The 22,263-nt window shown below is 48.3% G+C and overlaps 1 protein-coding gene across 1 annotated transcript in view; it reads right to left on the reverse strand.

Moving 5' to 3' along the window:
* Positions 1-22,051, reverse strand: part of LOC137638571 (ubiquitin-fold modifier 1) — an 80,756-nt gene extending 58,705 nt beyond the window's left edge. The window contains exon 1 of the mRNA XM_068370742.1: positions 21,944-22,051. Coding sequence (XP_068226843.1) covers positions 21,944-21,948 — 5 coding nt within the window. The 5' untranslated portion in view covers positions 21,949-22,051. The remainder of the gene's footprint in view (positions 1-21,943) is intronic.
* Between the last annotated feature and the right edge of the window lie 212 nt (positions 22,052-22,263).

Consider the following 22,263-nt stretch of genomic DNA (forward strand, 5'->3'; position numbering starts at 1 on the left):
GAGAGGCGGTATCGTCGTGGCGTCGTGAACGAGAGGCGGTATCGTCGTGGCGTCGAGAACTAGGGTCGGTATCGTCGTGGCGTCGTGAACGAGAGGAGGTATCGTCGTGGCGAAGCGAACGAGAGGAGGTATCGTCGTGGCGAAGCGAACGAGAGGAGGTATCGTCGTGTCGAAGCGAACGGGAGGCGGTATCGTCTTGGTATCGAGAACGAGAAGCAGCTTCGTTCGATAAGGTATCGTCCCGGTATCGAGAACGAGAAAACGTATCGCCCTGGTATCGCGAAGAAGTATCGCCTGGCGCAAGCACACATTCCTCATCCTGGCGTAGAGAGGGAGAAGTTCTCTTTAAAGAAGAACTCCGTTCTCTCTTAGAAGCAGACTTCTTAATCGGCAACGAGTCGTCTTTACGTCTGTCAGACTGGGCGTGAGGGCGGCTAAAGGCTTGTACTAAAGTCAAAAGTTGTTCCTGCATGACAGACATAAAGGATTTAGCAACATCAGCTGGGTCTTGCGGATCCGAAGGGGGGGGCTGACGAATAACACTCGTATCTTCGGCAGCAGGCTTCGTCCTTTTCACAGGCACGGAGTCGAAATCATCCTCCGACGGACAAGGTTCATAACTGCTAGAACCGGGAGAGAAAGAACGAGACCGTTCGTCGCGGTTCCATCTCCTCTTAGTAGGTCTTGAAGCTTCATACTTCCATTTACGTCTGGACGAATTCGGAGAAGAAAACAACACATCCGACTCGTCTTTCCCGTGACGGTCAAGAGCAGCCTGGGAATAGACAACAGGACTGTCTGAGGCGACGGCTGACCGAGGGTACGTACCTCTCACCCCCTTTCGGTCATCGACGTACCTTCTCCCTTGGTCCTGGGAGCTTGGTAGAGGTCTAGGCCTAGGGGTATGACAGATTCGGTCGGTCGCCACCTCCACTGCACTAACACAAGCACTTTCACTTTCCTTACCTTTAAAGGCCTCCAGCTGTTCTTTAATGGCCTTCAACTCGGCCGCCAGGCTAGTGTACCGAGGGTCATCCGTAGATACGGAACCTGTAGGAGGCGCAGGAGTTACTACCTCAAGGGAAGGATCAACTTCCAAAGAGGAATCAATAATAGGATCAATAGATAAATCTACGCTAAGTTCGTCTTCCTTACCACTAACAGACTTAGACTTAGACCTAGAAGCTCTCCTAACTCTATCGAGCTCTAGCTTACGCACATAGCGCTTCATAATTAACCAATCTTTCTCATCCAAAACCTTACATTCCCCGCACCTATCATCAAGGGCACAAACAAAACCCCTACAATGAGAACAAACAGTGTGAGGATCAACCGCCATTTTGGGTAGTCTCACCTTACATTCCTCATTCGCACAGATACGGTAATGACTCTTTTCACTCATAATGAAAAACAGCAAAAAAAAAGCTAAGAGAAAACAAAATACAACGATCGCCAAAACCCCAAATCAGAGTACTTCACCAAAAAAAGCAGACTGGTACACCGAGCAGGGAAATCGAAGAAAAAAACTCTTAATGACGGACCAACGTGTTATCGATCCGGCCGGCAGAGATGAACTGAAGAACAGAAAACGGGAATGATTCCTCCTACCACCCTTTAACGGGTGTTACCACCCAACCACCACAAGGCGGTTGCCTAGTTTTAGAAAAATTCTGCCGAAATAGAGATAATTAGCTATGTATATATAACTGCCAGGTAAGTTCTATTCGTAAAAATAAAGATTGTTACTGTACTCACCACGAAAGAAGTTCAAGAAAAACTTGAATGATGATGGCGATGAATTTGCTGCACAGTAGAAATGATGATGATGAAGCTGGTGATGTCTTCTACTGTGCAGCCAATAATAGTATTTTACGTCTCTTCAGACGGAGGTGTCTTTTCCTGGGACACCTCTTCAACTTCTTCCTGAGACACTTCTTCAATTTCTTCTGAGGGCATTGTGATCGGAAGTTGCTGCCGCTGTTTCTTTTTTCGCAAGAGCATCCTGTAGGGAGCCATGTGTTCATCGATCTTGGTGCAGAATTGTACAGAACGAACCATATCCTCGTCCCACTCTTGCGACATTTCTTTCACCTCATTCGCAAGCTTGCAGAGCTTGGCAAGCCGTTCTAATGTTAAGACCGTTTCTTCGACATTTTCTTGGATCTCTTCCTGTGTTTCACTGTCTTCACTGCCCGATTTCGTCAGGTCTTCGAGGTCTGCGGCCGCGTAACTACTACTGTCTTTTAACATAGTATCGAGAAGCGTCACCTTCTCAGCAATCGTCATCATCTTTCGGTGCTGTTTAGGCTCACTACCAGCCTTAGTAGAAGCAGAAGGCTTGGGAGGCATTGTACAGTAGGGTTTAACAGAAAGTTCAACAAAAAGTTCAACTTAAAACAGTCACGCACAGCACAGATTAAAGTTCACAATTAACAACGTCAACACAGCGATACAGCGGGAGACAAAGTGACCGCGGAAAGAGATGCTGCGGGTTGGAGAAGCGGTCAAAACACCAATCAGAGGCTAGATTACAAAACTTGAGTTCTGATTCGTCATCTATCAGCGCTTGAACCAATCACAACCCGTCTTACAGTACTATGATGCGTTGGTTACCTACTCATAGAAGATGCCCCGCGCATACTGAACGTACGTAGATTAAGTACAATACCGTAATAATAATAAATAATGATAATAATACTGTACAGTAATAATAATAATAATAATGATAATAATAATAACAATAATAATTTTATTAACAACAACAACAATAATAATAATAATAACAATAAGAATAATAATACAGCTTTACGTACGCTATTTTACGCCTCTCTCTCTCTCTCTCTCTCTCTCTCTCTCTCTCTCTCTCTCTCTCGTACGCTTATTCGAAATGTGATTTTTGCAACAAAGAATATTATTGGATGCAGTACTACGTACGTATACATACAAAAGAAGCATATCCATTACAGTACACACCATTCTAATATGGTATGACTGCATCTGATTTGCGTTTCATGTTCGATTTAATTTTACTACGTACTGTATACAGTACTGAATTATCGTATGATCACATTCTCTTTTCGTGTTTTATTTCTTTCTGTGCTTAATTATATGTCATATGTAATGCAATGAACAATCAGTAAGAGCAGATATTACTAAATACAGTATTAATGGAATTACAGGTAACGAAATATCGTATTTGGGGTCTTCAGATATTGCGGTATTTTCGAAATTTCCGGAAAATCCGCGATATGTATATATATATGGGTTATGGAAAAACCCCGCGAAGTGGTGAATCCGCGATTGTCGAACCGCGAAGTAGCGAGGGTTCACTGTACCGGCGCCCGCGCGGGGGGGAATACCGGCGCCCGCGCGGGGGGGAATACCGGCGCCCGCGCGGGGGGGAATACCGGCGCCCGCGCGGGGGGGAATACCGGCGCCCGCGCGGGGGGGAATACCGGCGCCCGCGCGGGGGGGAATACCGGCGCCCGCGCGGGGGGGAATACCGGCGCCCGCGCGGGGGGGAATACCGGCGCCCGCGCGGGGGGGAATACCGGCGCCCGCGCGGGGGGGAATACCGGCGCCCGCGCGGGGGGGAATACCGGCGCCCGCGCGGGGGGGAATACCGGCGCCCGCGCGGGGGGGAATACCGGCGCCCGCGCGAGGGGGAATACCGGCGCCCGCGCGAGGGGGAATACCGGCGCCCGCGCGAGGGGGAATACCGGCGCCCGCGCGAGGGGGAATACCGGCGCCCGCGCGAGGGGGAATACCGGCGCCCGCGCGAGGGGGAATACCGGCGCCCGCGCGAGGGGGAATACCGGCGCCCGCGCGAGGGGGAATACCGGCGCCCGCGCGAGGGGGAATACCGGCGCCCGCGCGAGGGGGAATACCGGCGCCCGCGCGAGGGGGAATACCGGCGCCCGCGCGAGGGGGAATACCGGCGCCCGCGCGAGGGGGAATACCGGCGCCCGCGCGAGGGGGAATACCGGCGCCCGCGCGAGGGGGAATACCGGCGCCCGCGCGAGGGGGAATACCGGCGCCCGCGCGAGGGGGAATACCGGCGCCCGCGCGAGGGGGAATACCGGCGCCCGCGCGAGGGGGAATACCGGCGCCCGCGCGAGGGGGAATACCGGCGCCCGCGCGAGGGGGAATACCGGCGCCCGCGCGAGGGGGAATACCGGCGCCCGCGCGAGGGGGAATACCGGCGCCCGCGCGAGGGGGAATACCGGCGCCCGCGCGAGGGGGAATACCGGCGCCCGCGCGAGGGGGAATACCGGCGCCCGCGCGAGGGGGAATACCGGCGCCCGCGCGAGGGGGAATACCGGCGCCCGCGCGAGGGGGAATACCGGCGCCCGCGCGAGGGGGAATACCGGCGCCCGCGCGAGGGGGAATACCGGCGCCCGCGCGAGGGGGAATACCGGCGCCCGCGCGAGGGGGAATACCGGCGCCCGCGCGAGGGGGAATACCGGCGCCCGCGCGAGGGGGAATACCGGCGCCCGCGCGAGGGGGAATACCGGCGCCCGCGCGAGGGGGAATACCGGCGCCCGCGCGAGGGGGAATACCGGCGCCCGCGCGAGGGGGAATACCGGCGCCCGCGCGAGGGGGAATACCGGCGCCCGCGCGAGGGGGAATACCGGCGCCCGCGCGAGGGGGAATACCGGCGCCCGCGCGAGGGGGAATACCGGCGCCCGCGCGAGGGGGAATACCGGCGCCCGCGCGAGGGGGAATACCGGCGCCCGCGCGAGGGGGAATACCGGCGCCCGCGCGAGGGGGAATAACGGCGCCCGCGCGAGGGGGAATAACGGCGCCCGCGCGAGGGGGAATACCGGCGCCCGCGCGAGGGGGAATACCGGCGCCCGCGCGAGGGGGAATAACGGCGCCCGCGCGAGGGGGAATAACGGCGCCCGCGCGAGGGGGAATAACGGCGCCCGCGCGAGGGGGAATAACGGCGCCCGCGCGAGGGGGAATACCGGCGCCCGCGCGAGGGGGAATACCGGCGCCCGCGCGAGGGGGAATACCGGCGCCCGCGCGAGGGGGAATACCGGGCGCCCGCGCGAGGGGGAATATCGGTGCCCGCGCGAGGGAGAATATCGGTGCCCGCGCGAGGGAGAATATCGGTGCCCGCGCGAGGGAGAATATTGGTGCACAGGAGTATATTTGCGCGGGCGGGCAGGAGAATCATGATGAGCACGTGGGAGAGTGTTGGCGCGCAGGAGAATATTTGCGAGCTGAGCGGGCGGGAGTATATTGCCGCGCGTCTGTAAGAGAGAGAGGGCGCGCGTGCGCACAGGAGAAAGATGGCACGCAAGTGAGAGCACATGGTCTGGTGAGCGCTAGCGCGCAGGTAAAAGTTGGCGCACAGGTGAGGGCAACAAGGTTGTCGCCTCACCTACGAACTTGCGCGCAGGAGAGTGATGGCATGCATGTTTTTGCTGTCACGTTGGTTGGTCGCAAGATGGCGCGGGTGCGCAGGCGGTGTGAGGCGCACATGTTGGCGCGAGGGAGAGCACTGGCGCGCGGGAGCGCGCTGTTGCGCAGGAGAACGTTGGTGCGCAGGTAACTGGCGCGTAGGAGAAATTTGGCGCGCAGATGGGCGCTGGCACGTAGGAGATCGTGGGCGCGTGTGTGCAAGAGAGCGCTGGCGGGCAGGAGATCATTGGCGCATAGGAGAGCGCAAGTGCGCTGTGGTGTGCTGGGGCGTAGGCGACCCTGAGCGTGTTTGCGCAGGTGATTGTGGGCGCGTGCGCATGGCGCGCAGGAGAGCGCTGAAGATTAAGTTGGCGTGCAGGAGAGCGCTGAAGATTAGGTTAGCGCGTAAGCGCATGTTGGCGCATAAGCGCATGTTGGCGCACAAGCGCGTGAGGCTGCTGCCCTTTGTGAAGGCGAGCATGATGGGTGGTGCACCGAAGCGTTGGTGATTGACAAGCTGCTTTGTGAGCGCTGGTCAGGGCGCGTAGGCACGTGGTGCACAGGGCGAGAGTGATGGCGCGCAATAGCGCACTTTGGAGGAGCTATATTAGGCTCATACAGGAATGGAGATGGAAGGTCGGCAGGTCTGTTGGATGGATGGTCGACGTGTCCTTTAAAAGGATGACCATCCACTGAAGGAGATGGCGAACATTCTGCAGAGAGGTCCAGGACCGAAGTCACAAGACTGGTTGCAGGTGAAGAGATTGATGATTGAAGGTCTAGAGGCTCCTCTGAGTGGGATTGCATTGAAGACGTTGAACCGAAGAGGCGCCTCCTCACCGTAGGTGAAGGAAGGTCTCTAAGGCGAAGAGGAAGGCGAGCCTTCAGACATATGCACCCTCTGGGGCCATTGGATCAGCAAGCTAACCGTCAGCAGTCCTCCGAAGAGGAGTCTCTGTAAGTGAACTCCCCCGAGGGAGAGAAACACTAGCAGGAGAGGCCGATGATGAAGTTAATTTCCCCCTCGGAGGATGGTCAGGAACGGGGGAAACTAAGTCGGCAGCTACAGTAGAGTTTGGAGTGGCAGAGGAGATGGGTGATGTCGCATGAGACACCTCTGACACAACAACGTCGCAAGTGTCAGGGGATCTACCTCTGACGGCGACGACAATTGCTTGACAGAAGCACCCATGCGGATGAACTCAAGCAATGCCTCCTTGGAGAGCAAACCCGTGAGCCCCAAAGGAAGACCAAATCTGAAACACGGAGGTTAGTGACAAGGCCTCCCCCGCGAGGAGAGGTGGTGCTGCTTCGCTAGGGGAAGCAACCTCATCTCTCGACACCCGGGGTTGGTCAGAAATAAATTGATCTACGCTTCTACTCGACGGTCTCTTGAAAGAGACCGACCAAGCTTGGGAGGAGGTTTGGGCGATGGAAGAAGAGCCTTGGGTTTTCCTCCCTTCGAAGCAACCTTCGAAGGAGAAATATCCCGCTTGGACTTCTTCTTCCACCGTACCGAAAACCTCTCCCACTGGGAGGAAGACCACTCCATACACTCACTACACTTGTTGACACTATCACACCGTTGACCTCTGCAAGAAGGACATAGGGCGTGAGGATCAGTCTTGACCGTCGACATAAATGTTCCACAGGGGTGGTCGGAGAGTCCAGGGCAGGTGCGCATGGTCACAGAAGTCAACTTCACACACACAGTCAAGAAAAAAAGAGAAAGCAAAAAGCATTAATGCCTGTCAATTGTCGGTGAGGATGAAGAACAGCAACGTCCGTTCACCATCCGAGCCGAAAGCAAAGTGAGCTCAATCGCAGGTGTGTGAGGGGGAGTGGTAGCAAGCTACCCTCCCTACCCCCCCGCTAACTAGCGGTGTGGGTAGTTAAGTCGTTAAAAATTAATGGCTCGTCATTTCAGCTACGCCGAAAGTAATACCCCTATTAAATAGCGTGGTTTGTATTCCAGTTACGGAACAACTAGTATTTACTGTTTTCTAGGCTGAATCTTAAGTACTTTCTTGAAGATGGATGGATTGGTATCTGGAAGTACGCATCCTTTAGGTCCAGTGGTCTTACCGCTTGTCTGACCGTTTCAGCTGTGTCCATGCTGAACAGAGTCTGCATGACAAACTTGCTCGGAGCTGAGAGGTCGATGACTGGTCTCCAGCCTCCAAACGCCTTTTTCACAAGAAAGAGTCGACTGAAGAAGCCTGGAGACCCATCAAGGACCTACTGGAGAGCGCCCTTCTTCAACAAGGTCGGGACTTCTTCCTGGAGGGCTAGCCCCTTTGCTGATCCCATCGCAAAGGAGTCTATTGACACTAGATTCCTGATCAGGGGAGGGAGAGACGTTGTGAACGGGACGCGATACCCTCATAGAATCACGGTGACTGTCCAGGGTTCTGCCCCGAGTTGCTTCCACTTGTCCCAGCAACTTTGCGGGCATTCCCCCACTGGTGGACAAGCGGGGGGGAGTGCCTATCCAAGTGTTTGCGGCCACAGCCGCTCCCTCTAGGATATTTTCCTACCATGGACGATTTTGTGCCTTCCCAATCCTTGGTCAGAAAGGGCTTTTAAGACACAGCTGGCTTTGCTGCTGTCTTGTTTGTTGAGGTCTTGGCTGGCCGGGACTGCTGAGGAACTGGGCTTGGATGTCAAAGCCCTATGGAGGAGGGAGTCCTGGTGAGACTTCCTCCATCTCTCAGCACCGTATTCCACATCTTTTAGCTCGAAAAGAGAGGATCCCTTTAGAGAGGAGTTCCTGAGCCTAGCAATCTCTGCATTTGGGAACTGCTGATGGAATCTCTCAGCCACTGCATCTCGACGTTTCAGGATGGTGATCGCCCATAAGTTCAAGACTTGATGGGCAAGAAACTCGATGGTGCGAGTGCCTGAGAGGAGGAAAATTCCCATAGCTTTCCTGGTACATTCTTTGGAAAAATCCTCGGTCTGTACCTGGATTCCCAGGGTCCCCAACCAAATATCAAGCCACAAAGTAGCCTGCATGGCATACTTCGTGACCTTTTCCTGGTTGAGGATTTCAGCTGCTGAGAAAGACCCCCTAGGTAATCTCTTCCAGAGAGTGGCGGAGTGGAAGAGCCGGATGAGGCTCGTCCAAGATTTCACAGTACCTCCTCTGCTGGACGCAAGGAGGTGGTAGCAGCTTGGCAGTAGAGCCCAAACGTTGAGAGGAAGTGAGGTCGGAGAGCTGTTGGGCGATCTTTGTCCGGGTGCTCTTTAGCCCTTGAGACCAGGACAAGGCTGCACTGGTCTATGAGGCCTTCTGAGTCCCGAAAACACGATCTAAGACCGTGTCTTTGCCCTTTTGTGGGGATATCTCCAGGTCGGTAAACCCGTTGAGTACTCTGATAAAAGTCAGGACATGCCAGAAGGCATGTTCTGCTCTTTATGCTCCCCCTCTGAAGTGGGACTGGCAGGAAAGCATCCTCCTTCCACCCCAGAGAGCTCATCTCGGAGTGGGACGTGAACATCCCTAGGGTGACTGGTGGTTCCTGCAGGCCTGGAGGTCCTCGAAGCAGACTTTGGCAGAGTTTTAGAGTCCTTTGATTCCTTCCAGGGAGCGGTGGTGCGCAGGCGAGCTAGAGGGCGCTGGTGGGCAGGAGAGTGCTTGCGAGCTGAAGAGCACTGGTGCGAGGAAAGCGCAGGCATGTAGGAGAGCACAGATGCGCAAGAGAGCGCTGGAGCGCTGGCGAGCGTTGGTGCACTGGCGAGCGCTGGCGCACTGGTGAGCGCTGGCGAACTGGTAAACGCTGATGCTTCGAATGGCATGAAGGCACTGGTGATCAGGAGATCGTCGGGGCATTGAAAATCACTCAACAGCAGGAGAGACCTGATGCACCGGAGAGCGTCGACGTGCTGGAGAGCACTAACGTGGAGGTGAGCGCTGATGTGCCGATGAGCGTTGGTGCACAGACGAAGGCTTCAAACGCTGCGCAGGATGGCAAGTTCGCGAAAAGGAGTGACACTTGGTCACATCGCGAGCAGGCAGGTCAGAAGGTTGGAGAGATGCAGAAGATCAGCGCGTAGGAAGATCTGGAACAGGGATGTGCCCTTTGGAAGGGCGAACATTCTCCAAAGAGAATCGCGCACGATCCACCAAAGAGTTCATGGGGGAACTTAAGTGGACTAGCGGCAGCATCATCAGGAGAAGGTCCAGGAGAGGGTGAAGGTCAAGGGCCAGAAGACGACGAAAGAGAAGACTCCTCTGCGGGGAGAAGGCTGCGAAGACGAGGCTGAAGAGCCGAAGAGGCGCCTTTTCACCGATGGTGAAGGGACACCTCGAAAGAGAAGCGGAGGGCGAACTCTGCTAGAACGTTGACGCCCTCTGTGGCCCGGTAGATCAGCAAGCTGACCTTTGGAAGCAGCAGTCCTCCGCAGAGGAGTCTCTATGAGTGAACTCCCCCAAGGAGGAGAAACACTCGCAGCAGACAGACGAAGGACTTTGCTTCCCCCTCGAAGGATGATCAGGAAGGAGGGAAGCGCAGTCAGCGGCACCAGCTGAAGAATCTAAAGGAGCAGAAGCATCGGCAGCAGCAGCAGCAGATGACGCCTCAGACACCACTACGTCCACACATGACAGAGGATCCACCTCCAAAGTCGACGAAGGTTGCATACTAGCACCACGTATGATACGTTGCAGCAAGGATTCCTCGGAGAGCGGACCCAGAAGCCCCAAGGATAACCACACCTGTACAAAGGGAGAAAGAGACAACGGGGGTAGAGGTAGGGCCACTTCACTAGGGGAAGCAACACCATCTCTCGAGGACCGGGGTTGATCATCAGTTAAAGAGCCTAAGCTATTACTCGACGGTCTCTCAGAAGAGACCGAACGAGCAGAAGCTTCGGAAGAAGGTCGAGAATCGGAAGAAGCAGCCTTGGGTTTTTTCCTTTCGAAGAAACCTTCGAAGGAGAAATATCCCACCCTGACTTCTTCTTACGCCAGCGCCCAAACCTTTCCCAATGGAAGGCAGACCACTCCCGACACTCATTACAATTATTTTCACTGGCACACCATTGACTTCTGCATGCGGGACAAAGGGTGTGACGATTGGTGTCCACGGCCGACATGAAGGTACCGCAGGGCCGGCCTTCAAGTCCAGGGCAGGTACGCATAGTCGGCAGAAGTCAACACAAACACACTGTTAAAGAGAAAGCACAAACACAAAACATTAACGGCAGGCCAAAATATTGGTGAGGATGAAGAGCAGTAACGACTGTTCACCATCCAAGCCAAAAGCAAAATGAGCTAAATCCCAGGTGTGGGAACAGGAGCAGTATCATGCTAACCCCCCTACCCCAGCTAACTAGCGGAATGGGTAGTTACTCCTCGCTAAAATTTTAATGGATCATCCTTTCAGCTTCCACGAAAGTAATACCCCTAATAAATAGCATAAGTTTGTATTCCAGTTACAGAACAATTGTCAGTTTCTAATAAGACATAGCTTTCCCCCAATGACATTTATATCAAAACAATTGCATCACCATGATAGATAAGCCATTTCTACATAATATTCATATGAAATAAATTCTTCAAACATACATCTTTTATTTTTTATGCTTATTGTTTATCTAAATATCTGTTTATCTAAATATCTAAGTTTTTGCTAAAAAATGATATTTTAATTATAAAATAAATTTTTGAATATACTTACCCGGTGAATATATAATAGCTGCTGCTCAGCGGCTCGACAGAAAACACACACAAAAACTCGCGAGCTATCGCAATGAAAGGTTGCGGGTGTGCCCACCAGCGCCAACTATCGGCCAGATACCACACATGCATGTAAACAAGCCTTCAATTCTTCTCGTCCCGCTGCGTCTCTATTGGGGAGGAAGGGAGGGCCTTTAATTTATATATTCACCGGGTAAGTATATTCAAAAATTTATTTTATAATTAAAATATCATTTTTAAATATTTAACTTAGCCGGTGAATATATAATAGCTGATTCACACCCAAGGCGGTGGGTAGAGACCAGAGTTAATTAAGTTTACAGCGTATATGCTTAGAGTTTTTGACAGTTATCAATATAACAAAACCAAAATATATAGGTACCTGGTAAGGAAGTTGACTTAGACGATTACTCTGCCTTGTAAGTCTGTCTTCCTCACGAAGCCCAGCGATCCTCTTAGGATGCTGAAGGACTCCCAGGAGCTGAAGTATGAAGGGTTGCAACCCATACCAACAGGACCTCATCAAACCCCTAATCTGGGCGCTCTCAAGAAATGACTTTGACCACCCGCCAAATCAACCAGGATGCGAAAGGCTTCTTAGCCTTCCGTACAACCCAAAAAACAATATTAAAAAACATTTCAAGAGACAGATTAAAAAAGGATATTGGAATTAGGGAAGTGTAGTGGTAGAACCCTCACCCACTACTGCACTCGCTGCAACGAATGGACCCAGTGTGTAGCAGTCCTCGTAAAGAGTCTGGACATCTTTTAAGTAAAATGACGCGAATACTGACTTGCTTCTCCAAAGAGTCGCGTCCATGATACTTTGCAGAGATCTATTTTGCTTGAAGGCCACGGAGGTTGCTATAGCTCTGACTTCGTGCGTCTTAACCTTAAGCAAACATCGGTCTTTCTCATTCAAGTGGGAATGAGCTTCTCGTATTAAAAATCTGATAAAATATGACAAAGCATTCTTTGACATAGGCAATGATGGTTTCTTGACTGAGCACCATAATGCCTCAGATTTACCTCGTAATGACTTAGTACGAGCTAAATAGAACTTAAGAGCTCTAACAGGACATAACACTCTTTCCAGTTCGTTGCCTACGATCTCTGATAAACAAGGAATATCAAAAGATTTAGGCCAAGGACGAGAAGGCAGTTCATTTTTGGCCAGGAAACCAAGTTGAAGAGAACAAGTGGCTTTTTCTGTAGAAAAGCCGATGTTCTTACTGAAGGCATGCAGTTCACTGACTCTTTTAGCCGAGGCCAAGCACACTAGGAAAAGTGTCTTGAGAGTGAGATCCTTCAGGGAGGCTGAATGTAATGGCTCAAACCTGTCTGACATGAGGAACCTTAGGACCACGTCTAAGTTCCATCCAGGAGTTGCCAAACGACGTTCCTTAGAGGTTTCAAAAGACTTAAGGAGATCTTGTAGATCTTTATTGTTGGAAAGATCTAAGCCTCTATGCCGAAAGACCGAAGCCAACATGCTCCTGTAGCCCTTGATCGTGGTAGCTGAAAGTGAGCGAACTTTTCTCAGGTGTAAGAGAAAATCAGCGATTTGGGCTACAGAGGTACTGGACGAGGACACAGATGCTGACTTGCACCAGTCTCGGAAGACTTCCCACTTCGACTGGTATACTCTAATGGTAGAAGCTCTCCTCGCTCTTGCAATCGCACTGGCTGCCTCCTTCGAAAAGCCTCGAGCTCTAGAGAGTCTTTCGATAGTCTGAAGGCAGTCAGACGAAGAGCGGGGAGGCTTTGGTGTACATTCTTTACGTGGGGCTGACGTAACAGATCTACTCTTAGAGGAAGACTCCTTGGAAAGTCTACCAACCATCGAAGTACCTCGGTGAACCATTCTCTCGCGGGCCAGAGGGGAGCAACTAACGTCAACCTTGTCCCTTCGTGAGAGGCGAACTTCTGCAGTACCTTGTTGACAATCTTGAATGGTGGGAATGCATATAGGTCCAGATGAGACCAATCTAGAAGAAATGCATCTATGTGTATTGCTGCTGGGTCTGGGACTGGAGAGCAATAGATTGGAAGTCTCTTGGTCATCGAGGTTGCAAAGAGGTCTATGGTGGGTTGACCCCAAGTCGCCCAAAGACTCTTGCACACGTCCTTGTGGAGGGTCCATTCCGTAGGAATTACCTGACCCCTCCGACTGAGGCAGTCTGCTAAGACGTTCAAGTCGCCCTGGATAAACCTCGTTAACAGGGAGATGCCTCGATCTCTTGACCAAATGAGCAGGTCCCTTGCGATCTCGTACAGCGTCAGGGAGTGGGTGCCTCCTTGCTTGGAAATGTATGCCAAGGCTGTGGTATTGTCGGAGTTGATCTCTACCACTTTGTTTCGAAGGAGACTCTCGAATTTCATCAAGGCCAGGTGGACTGCCAAAAGCTCCTTGCCGTTGATGTGCATGCTCCTCTGACTTGAGGTCCACAGACCTGAGCATTCCCGACCGTCCAGGGTCGCACCCCAACCCAAATCCGACGCGTCTGAGAATAGTACGTGGTTTGGGTTCTGAACTGCTAGGGAAAGTCCCTCTCTCAGACTGATATTGTCGTTCCACCAATTCAGGCATGCCTTTACTGGTTCGGAGATCGGGATTGAGACCGTCTCTAATGTCTTGTCCTTTTTCCAGTGAAAGGCTAGATGGAACTGGAGAGGTCGAAGGTGTAGCCTTCCTAGCGAGACAAACTGCTCCAGGGATGATAGAGTTCCTACTAGACTCATCCAATTCCTGACTGAGCATCGTTCTCTCTTCAACATCAGTTGGACTTTGAGCAGGGCTTGCTCTATTCGGGGGGCAGACGGAAAAGCCCGAAAAACTGGACTGCGAATCTCCATCCCTAAATACAGTATAGTTTGGGATGGAATCAGCTGGGACTTTTCTAAGTTGACCAAAAGTCCCAATTCCTTGGTCAGATCCAATGTCCAATGAAGATCCTGCAGACAGCGATGACTGGACGAGGCTCTGAGAAGCCAGTCGTCCAAGTACAGGGAGGCTCGGATACCCGATAAATGGAGGAATTTTGCTACATTCCTCATAAGCTTCGTAAACACGAGAGGAGCAGGACTTAGGCCAAAGCACAGGGCCCGAAACTGGTATACCACATTGTTGAAAACAAACCTCAGAAACGGTTGGGAATCTGGGTGTATGGGGATGTGGAAGTATGCGTCTCTTAGGTCGAGAGAGACCATCCAGTCTCCCTTTCTGACCGCTGCTAAGACTGATTTCGTGGTCTCCATGGTGAACTTTGTCTTCGTAACAAAGATGTTGAGTGCACTGACGTCTAGCACCGGTCTCCAACCTCCTGTCTTCTTCGGTACTAGGAAGAGACGGTTGTAAAACCCCGGTGATTGAAGGTCCGAGACTTTCACCACCGCTCCCTTCTCTAGCAAAAGAGACACTTCTAGGTTCAGGGCTTGTCTCTTTGACTCCTCTCGGTACCTGGGAGAGAGGTCGATGGGGGAAGTAGCTAGAGGAGGTTTGCGTACAAATGGAATTTTGTACCCCTCTCTGAGCAACCTCACAGATTGTTGGTCTGCGCCCCTCTTCTCCCAGGCCTGCCAGAAGTTCTTCAGTCTGAGGCTGCGGCCAGTCAGACTCTGCCACGTGAGGACTTGGCTCCTCTCTTCTTTCCTCTCTTTCCCTCGGCACGAGTACTTCCCCTGCTGGGAGCTCTGCCACGAAAGGGCGGAATAAATCTGGACGCCGGAGTGTCTATCCTAGGTCTAGCAGAAAAGGATGTAGAAGGAGTCCCTTTGCGAGCTGAGGACGCCACAAAGTCATGGGTGTCCTTCTGCACGAGTGAAGAAGCTATGTCCTTAACCAATTGTTGCTGGAACAAAAACTTTGATAAGGGAGCAAAGAGCAGTTCAGATCTCTGACAGGGAGTAACTCCTGCCGAAAGAAAAGAGCAAAGGGACTCTCGCTTCTTTAAGACTCCCGACGTAAAAGAGGAGGAGAGCTCATTGGAACCATCGCGGATGGCTTTATCCATACAGGACATAATCAGTAAGGAGACATCTCTATCAGCCGATGAGATTTTCCTACTTAAGGCTCCCAAACACCAGTCAAGGAAGTTGAAAACTTCAAAGGCTCTGTAAATGCCTTTCATCAGATGGTCAAGGTCCGAGGAGGACCAACTAATCTTCGAGCGTCTCATGGCTAGGCGGCGGGGAGAGTCTACAAGGTTTGAGAAGTCACCCTGGGCAGAGGCAGGGACTCCCAAGCCGAGAACTTCTCCCGTGGCATACCAGACGCTCGATCTAGACGAGAGTTTAGACGGAGGGAAGGCAAAGGCCGTCTTCCCCAAACTCCTCTTGGTTTCCAACCAGTCGCCTAAAAGCCCTAAAGCTCTCTTGGAAGAGCGAGAGAGCACAAGTTTCGTAAAGGCTGGCATGTTAGCAGGTACGCCTAGAGCAAACTCAGACGGTGGCGAACGAGGAGCAACAGCGACGAAGTGATCTGGAAACAACTCCTTAAAAATTAACATGACTTTCTTAAAGTTCATTGATGGAGGAACTGTTCTGGGTTCGTCTACATCCGAAGGATGATCATCATGCTGAGGGTCAGCAACGTCCTCATCTGAAGGATCCTCATCTGACAACTGCTGAGTAACAAGCAAAGGGGTTGGCAATGCTTGACACGCAGCGTCCACACGCACTGGTGCATTAGTAGCGGACCAGGACGCAACGTCATGTAACTGCTTAACAGTCTGTGAACTGTCAACAACAACAGGTGCGGGAGGACGCTCGGCGTCCACTCGAGACTGTTTTGACTGCCTAGTCTGAGCAGTCAAAACAACTCTAGACTGCGGTGGTTGACGCTCAGCGTCAAAACAAGTCAACTCCGCTGGTTGGCGAACGTCCTGAACGTCAACAGGAGCATTAGGAAGTGGCCTAACGTCCAAATGCGGCTGAAAGCCAACACGTGACCGCATCGAGTGAGGCTCTACATATCGTGACTGACGTGACTTAGCTACGCCAACGTCAACAGGACGCACAAAGGTTCGTTTGGGCGGCTGAAGGCCAGGATCTCGATGAGATAAACGGCTAGGATCAACGTGAACCTTATCGGCAGAATAGTCTTCCATAAGGGAGGCGAGCTTAGTCTGCATGTCCTGCAGTATAACCCATTTAGGGTCCACGGGAATGGGTGCGGTAAACGACGGGGTTAACGTCTGAGACGGCACAACCTTGCCTACACCAAGACTCTCTGAGCCTGTGTAATGTTGTTGCTTAGGCGGCGAGCAGTCATCCGATGACTGTAACGGGTCAGAACTGTCCCAATGACTACATCCAGGACGCTGGACCTGTCCTGAAGGGACCGACTTTCGCTTAAGGGGCCTAGAAACCTTGCTCCACGGTTTCTTATGCGAAAAGCCTTCGGATGACGAGGAGAAAATGGGCTCTCTCGTCTTATGGTAGGGGCGATCTTGGTGAGATACGCCTGATACCATAGAGGGATCGTCTGTTCGCTGATCAAGGCCTCTCGAACCCATAAGTCGTACGACATTACTTCTCCCCTGGGCTTGGGAGCTTGCAAGAGGTCTCGGACTAGGTGAACGACAGACACGAACAGACGAACCCTCGGTCGCAACACCCTGTTCACAACACTTTGCGCACTAATCACTTTCCCACTATTTTCCGCTGTGGCACTCTGACACTTAAGCTCTTTAACGTCAGCCATGAGTTGATTACGATCAGTTGCTAACGTTTCAACTCTTTCACCCAAGGCATGAATAGCACGTAACATGTCTTGCATAGATGGTTCCTGAGTGCCAGAAGGGGGGTTAGGTACAACCACTACAGGGGAAGGATTAGGGTCAGGGGCATGTGGAGAGGAAAAATCTACTGACCTAGAGGAACTCCTCCTTACCCTATCTCTCTCTAGCCTACGAGCATACTTATCGTATTCGAGCCAATCAAATTCCGAAAGGCCCACGCATTCCTCACACCGATCTCCTAATTGACAGGTTTTACCCCGACAATTAGAACACACAGTATGTGGATCGAGAGATGCCTTTGGAAGACGCTTATTACAGTCCCTAGCATTACACTTACAAAATCTAGGGGCTTGTGAAGCGTCAGCCATTTTGAATTAGTCAAAGAAAGTCCAAAAAACAATCCAAGTCATCAACAATTAAATCTGTCCAATAAAGAGTTCAAGAGTTTAAGTTGAGGAAAAACACCTGCACTGCGAAAGCTCAAACCAAAATGAAGTACTTCACCAAATAAGTTGAGAAAACTCCAGGTTATACAGCGAGTATTGATACGTCTTGTCGTCAAGGTCGACAGAGAAGAATTGAAGGCTTCTTTACATGCATGTGTGGTATCTGGCCGATAGTTGGCACTGGTGGGCACACCCGCAACCTTCATAGCGATCGCTCGCGAGTTTTTGTGTGTGTTTTCTGTCGAGCCGCTGAGCAGCAGCTATTATATATTCACCGGCTAAGTTAAATATTTAAAAATACATGTTAATCACGCAATCTTCATTACTTCTTAGTATTATAGATATTCTACTTATATTATGAAAAAGCACCAAAACAGAAGCTTGTACCTATTATAGTATTGACATGCCAAAGCATGCAAGAAAACTTTACTGCGAAAGTGTCACTTTTCAATGGACCCTCCGAAAATGAGAGGGGTTTTCTTATTTGCATTTTATCAATGTATATTAGATGCTTTGAACCGTAACTACTTTCATATGGAGGTTTTTTGCTTTTTCTGATAAAAGTAATTTTACAGATCAAAGGCAATAAAATTCCCTATCTTTTCCTGATTTAACGACAAAAATTGATTCATATTAAAAAAAAAAAGTAGGAGCTATTTTTCTCAGGAAACTTAAAGTTTTGAGAAAAAGTTTATTTTTCTTTTTTTTTTTAGATTGATTGAATAGACTTTAGAATGGGCTTTTGGCATTAAATTCCCACACCATTTGGGTGAGTCCCTTCTCTCAAATCCAAAAATATCACTCCCCACAGACACGTAACATATGCTACATGTACCAAATGTGCACACATGAGCAAGAAATGGCAAGCATAATATATTCTAGTCTGTAATTTTCTGGGTAAATTTCATGTATTTGGTCAATCTAGTTATTGTCTCTAACACTTAATGCACCGTTCAAAATAATACCATAAAAATTTTAAAAACAGTATATAAACAAGCAGACAAATGTTTATGAATACATATAGAATATAAGAAAACTGATAATCTATTCCTCGGGACATTATAGAAATGGGGGGAACCATTGTAAATGGGATATTAAAATGGTTATTATATGATACATTAATTTCTAGCAAAACTGGAATTGACTATAAGAAATGGACAAGTGCTAGCTAGTTTGGCCTTTTTCTTTGTATGATCAATGGTGGCTGAGCATAAAAACTTATGTATCAATTGATTAAATTGTGGACACCATTTCATTGTCCATATCAAATGCTTACTTTTAGGAGACTGATTATGAATTACTGTATTGAGCATGCATTGTTTGCATTCGATTTTGCCAGCTGTTCTGTTTTCTGTATGATATAATCATTGCCTGGCTTTTTCTACCCAATTAAGAACTTCCAAATATTTCCCCAGAAGTTCCCAGATATTCTTCTAAAACAGCCATCTTCTCCCACCTACCCCTTCAGTTCCTGCATGATTAATGTTACAAGAAGACGTCTCCAAAAGTACAGTATAGTATAATTTATTTTAAAATTTATATTGTAATTTCATCTATTTGGGTATATATAACTGACAGGTAAGTTCTATTCATAAAAATTTATATTGTAATTTTATCTATTTGGGTAATAGATTAAGCTGAAAATCCTCTCTGTTCAGTAGAGTACATAGCTATTGTTGCTCAACTGTAAAAAGTATCCGAAAAATAATGACACATAGTTGACATGTGCAGTACATTTATGTTCAGCTTGTCAGATTGATTGATTGATTTAAGGTTTTCTGGCATCCTGATACCGCTTGCCAGAACAGAGGAGTAGTGAGATTATGTTTATTTGCGAGTGAAGTGAGCCACGGCAAAGCAAAAATCATCAGAGGGATGTGAAATGAATTAGATACAGTAAATATGATATTCATTTCCAGCCACTTACATGAATCATATATTTGTACAACTCGTTAATTTGTGTTTATTGTGCATTTTGACCATTGTTATTGCTGAAAATAACTAGTTTTTGGCGTTTCCCCCACCCAAAACTCCGGGAAACTAAGATTCTCTATAATTCTTTTTCATAAGGGGGTAGGAAAAATCATGAACTTGTGGTTTACCCCAATATTCCTGGCCAAAAATGGATAACAGACAAGATAGTACGAAAAATATATGGTTCATGTATTTGGCTATAAATCAAAGAACCAAACTGTATATTTACCACTCATATAAACAGCTTTCCTGGAATTTTTGAAGGAAAGTAAATAGATAGGCACTAAAACAAATTTTTCATTAAAAAAAAAAAACTATTTGAAACATGGAATATAGACTTTTTCCTTGGCAAAAATGCAACAATTTGAATTTCCAAAATTCCAATCCATAGGTCGAGAGTCATGCTCCTTAACATTATCGACATGCTCCTCTGTTTTGGCAAACTATATATGCTGCTCTGAGTATTTTAGCATTACAGTATTCAAACATTAAGACCTGGCTTCCCATTTCTCATTATCAGACTAAATATATCAAACACATTACTACCCTAACCTAACATTATTCACACAACTGAAATTAGGGCATTATTACATTGTACATCCCAATATTGAAAACACATAACTAAGAGGGTATGAAGGTAGAACATTTTTTTGTTTCTGTTCAAACAATTACATTGCAAGATAAGCAACTATTATATTTTTCTTTAGTGTGCAAAGGAACTTCTCATGGCAGGTGTCAAGATGAAAACTATAGAAGCAAGGCAAGAATCTATAATAAAATCTGTATATATATTTATACTTCATAGGATATGAGGTTCAATATAGTGAATTTAAAAAGATCTTTTCCATTAAGTAAATTTTAATGTCCTAACTATTATTGTACTACAATATAAAAAATCCTTACAATGGGGGGAGCCTTTGTATAACAGCGGCCAGTTCCTCACGCGTTGATTAAAAATGGGTTTCATTGTAGTGTATTACAGGGCAATGTAACCTAGGAAAACAACTACTTTTTCTTATAGAAAAAATTACGCTCTCTTCGAAAATGACACTCGTTCCCGTCGCAAATGAATAGTTTCAGAAATATATATACTGTACATCTATATCCTCCGATAATGGGGGGACCCCCAGTCGGAAATCGGGGTTTTGGGTGGGGAAAACCTACTGGGAAATCGATATATAAACGTAAAACAAGCCTTTTCTTCTCTATAGATTACCTTCTTGAAATTATAATAACCGGAGGAAAATACAAAACAATATACATTATCTGGATAAACTTTGGAGGTGCCGTTGCAAAGATTGTGTCATGAAAAAAATACAGTAACCAGTGCTGCCAACGTCCAATGTAGATCAAATGTTATTTTGTGACCTGTCATACTACTAGGCTAGGTTAGGTGGGTTTGTTAGGTTCTGTGCCCTTTTTGTACTTTTTATATATTGAGTAAAACTTATATGGAGATATTATTTAAAATACGTATGGAAATATCTATCATTACTATCGTTAGTAATGTCAGCGTGCCGTCGGTAACTCTGTGTACCATACGTCAACGTTGGTAACACTGTGTATTATTGGTAACGTTGCTAATGTTATCGTTCGCAGTACATTCGTAAGAGAAGTGACACCGTGCAACTTAAAGTTAGCCGTATTGGTTGATGGGTTTGTTTCCGATTGAAATGAACATGAAATTCTGTTAAATCACGTTATTTACTATAGGAAAACATCTATATTCTGTTCGAAATCTCACCCTGTAATACAATACAAAATTACCTAAAAATGGACATCAATAACCTAAACTTTCCCTCTTAACCTAACCTACAAGCCATGTTCTTACCTACTTCCCTAACGGGGGGGGGGGGGGGCTGATGCTCCCTTGCGACCTCCCTTACCCTGCCATATTCTAAGTTAGACATAATAATACATACAGGTAGCAGCTATCCTACATACAACCCCAATTAACTTTCAAGGTAAGCACCTATCCATTTTCTTTTCTTTTAGTGTGCAAAGGTGCTTCTCATGGCAGGTGTCAAGATGCAAACTATAGAAGCAAATCTGTAACTATGTTTATAGTTAATAGGATATGGGGTTCAATATAGTGAATTTTAAAAGATCTATTCCATTATGGAAATTTTAATGTCCTAACTATTATTGTACTATACTATAAAAAAAACACCCTTACCATAGGTTATTTCTCTTTCACACCATAACCTATCAGCAAACTTCTGCTATGTTTACCCTTGACTTTTCAAATTTTGTCATTTTACCATTTGCAAGCTTGATTAGTACTTTAATAGACTGATTGTCTTTTTTTTATACGAATATTCGATCAAGTTGAGCAATAGCCTAAGGCTAGTGGCGATACCTACAATACAAAATGTGCCTTAAGCAAAATACAGTAATCCATATCTAGACCATGGATTTATTAAGAACAAGAATTCTTAATTATGATAATGTTAAATTAACATTTAAAAAATAAAATATTCATTAAGACCCAAGAGCCGACTTGTGAGAGAAAGCCCTGCCGTTACTTTACATCACTCCTACCGCACACTGAGAGGACATGGCTTATCCATTCCAACAACAGTTATCCTTATGTTTCCTTTTGACAAAGGGTACCCGAATATCAGTAAATATTCCATTGCGGTAACAAAATAAATAGGCATATGGTTCACACTTACGTCATGTTGTCCAAGCTTTGACAGGTCAGGGCGACGTGTTCTTAACTTTCAGAGGAAGGGTCGGGTTGCCAGAGTTTTTGGCAGAACTATCGTATTCTGGCTTCAAAATTATCATACTTGCGCCAAAGTTATCGTACAGAAATGTCAGTTTCCTTTTAAGAATATCGTATCCATTTACCAACAATACTAATATTATCAATACTGTTAATAGACGTTACGAGATCTTTTCAAGAATAGCCATGGCTAAGTTCTACTTCACTTTAAGAGAGTTTTTTACCTTGCCCTATCATACAAGGAAACACTATGCACTACTGGGCCTA

The sequence above is a fragment of the Palaemon carinicauda genome, chromosome 3 (assembly GCF_036898095.1).
Source record: "Palaemon carinicauda isolate YSFRI2023 chromosome 3, ASM3689809v2, whole genome shotgun sequence".
Classification (NCBI taxonomy): Eukaryota; Metazoa; Arthropoda; class Malacostraca; order Decapoda; family Palaemonidae; genus Palaemon; species Palaemon carinicauda.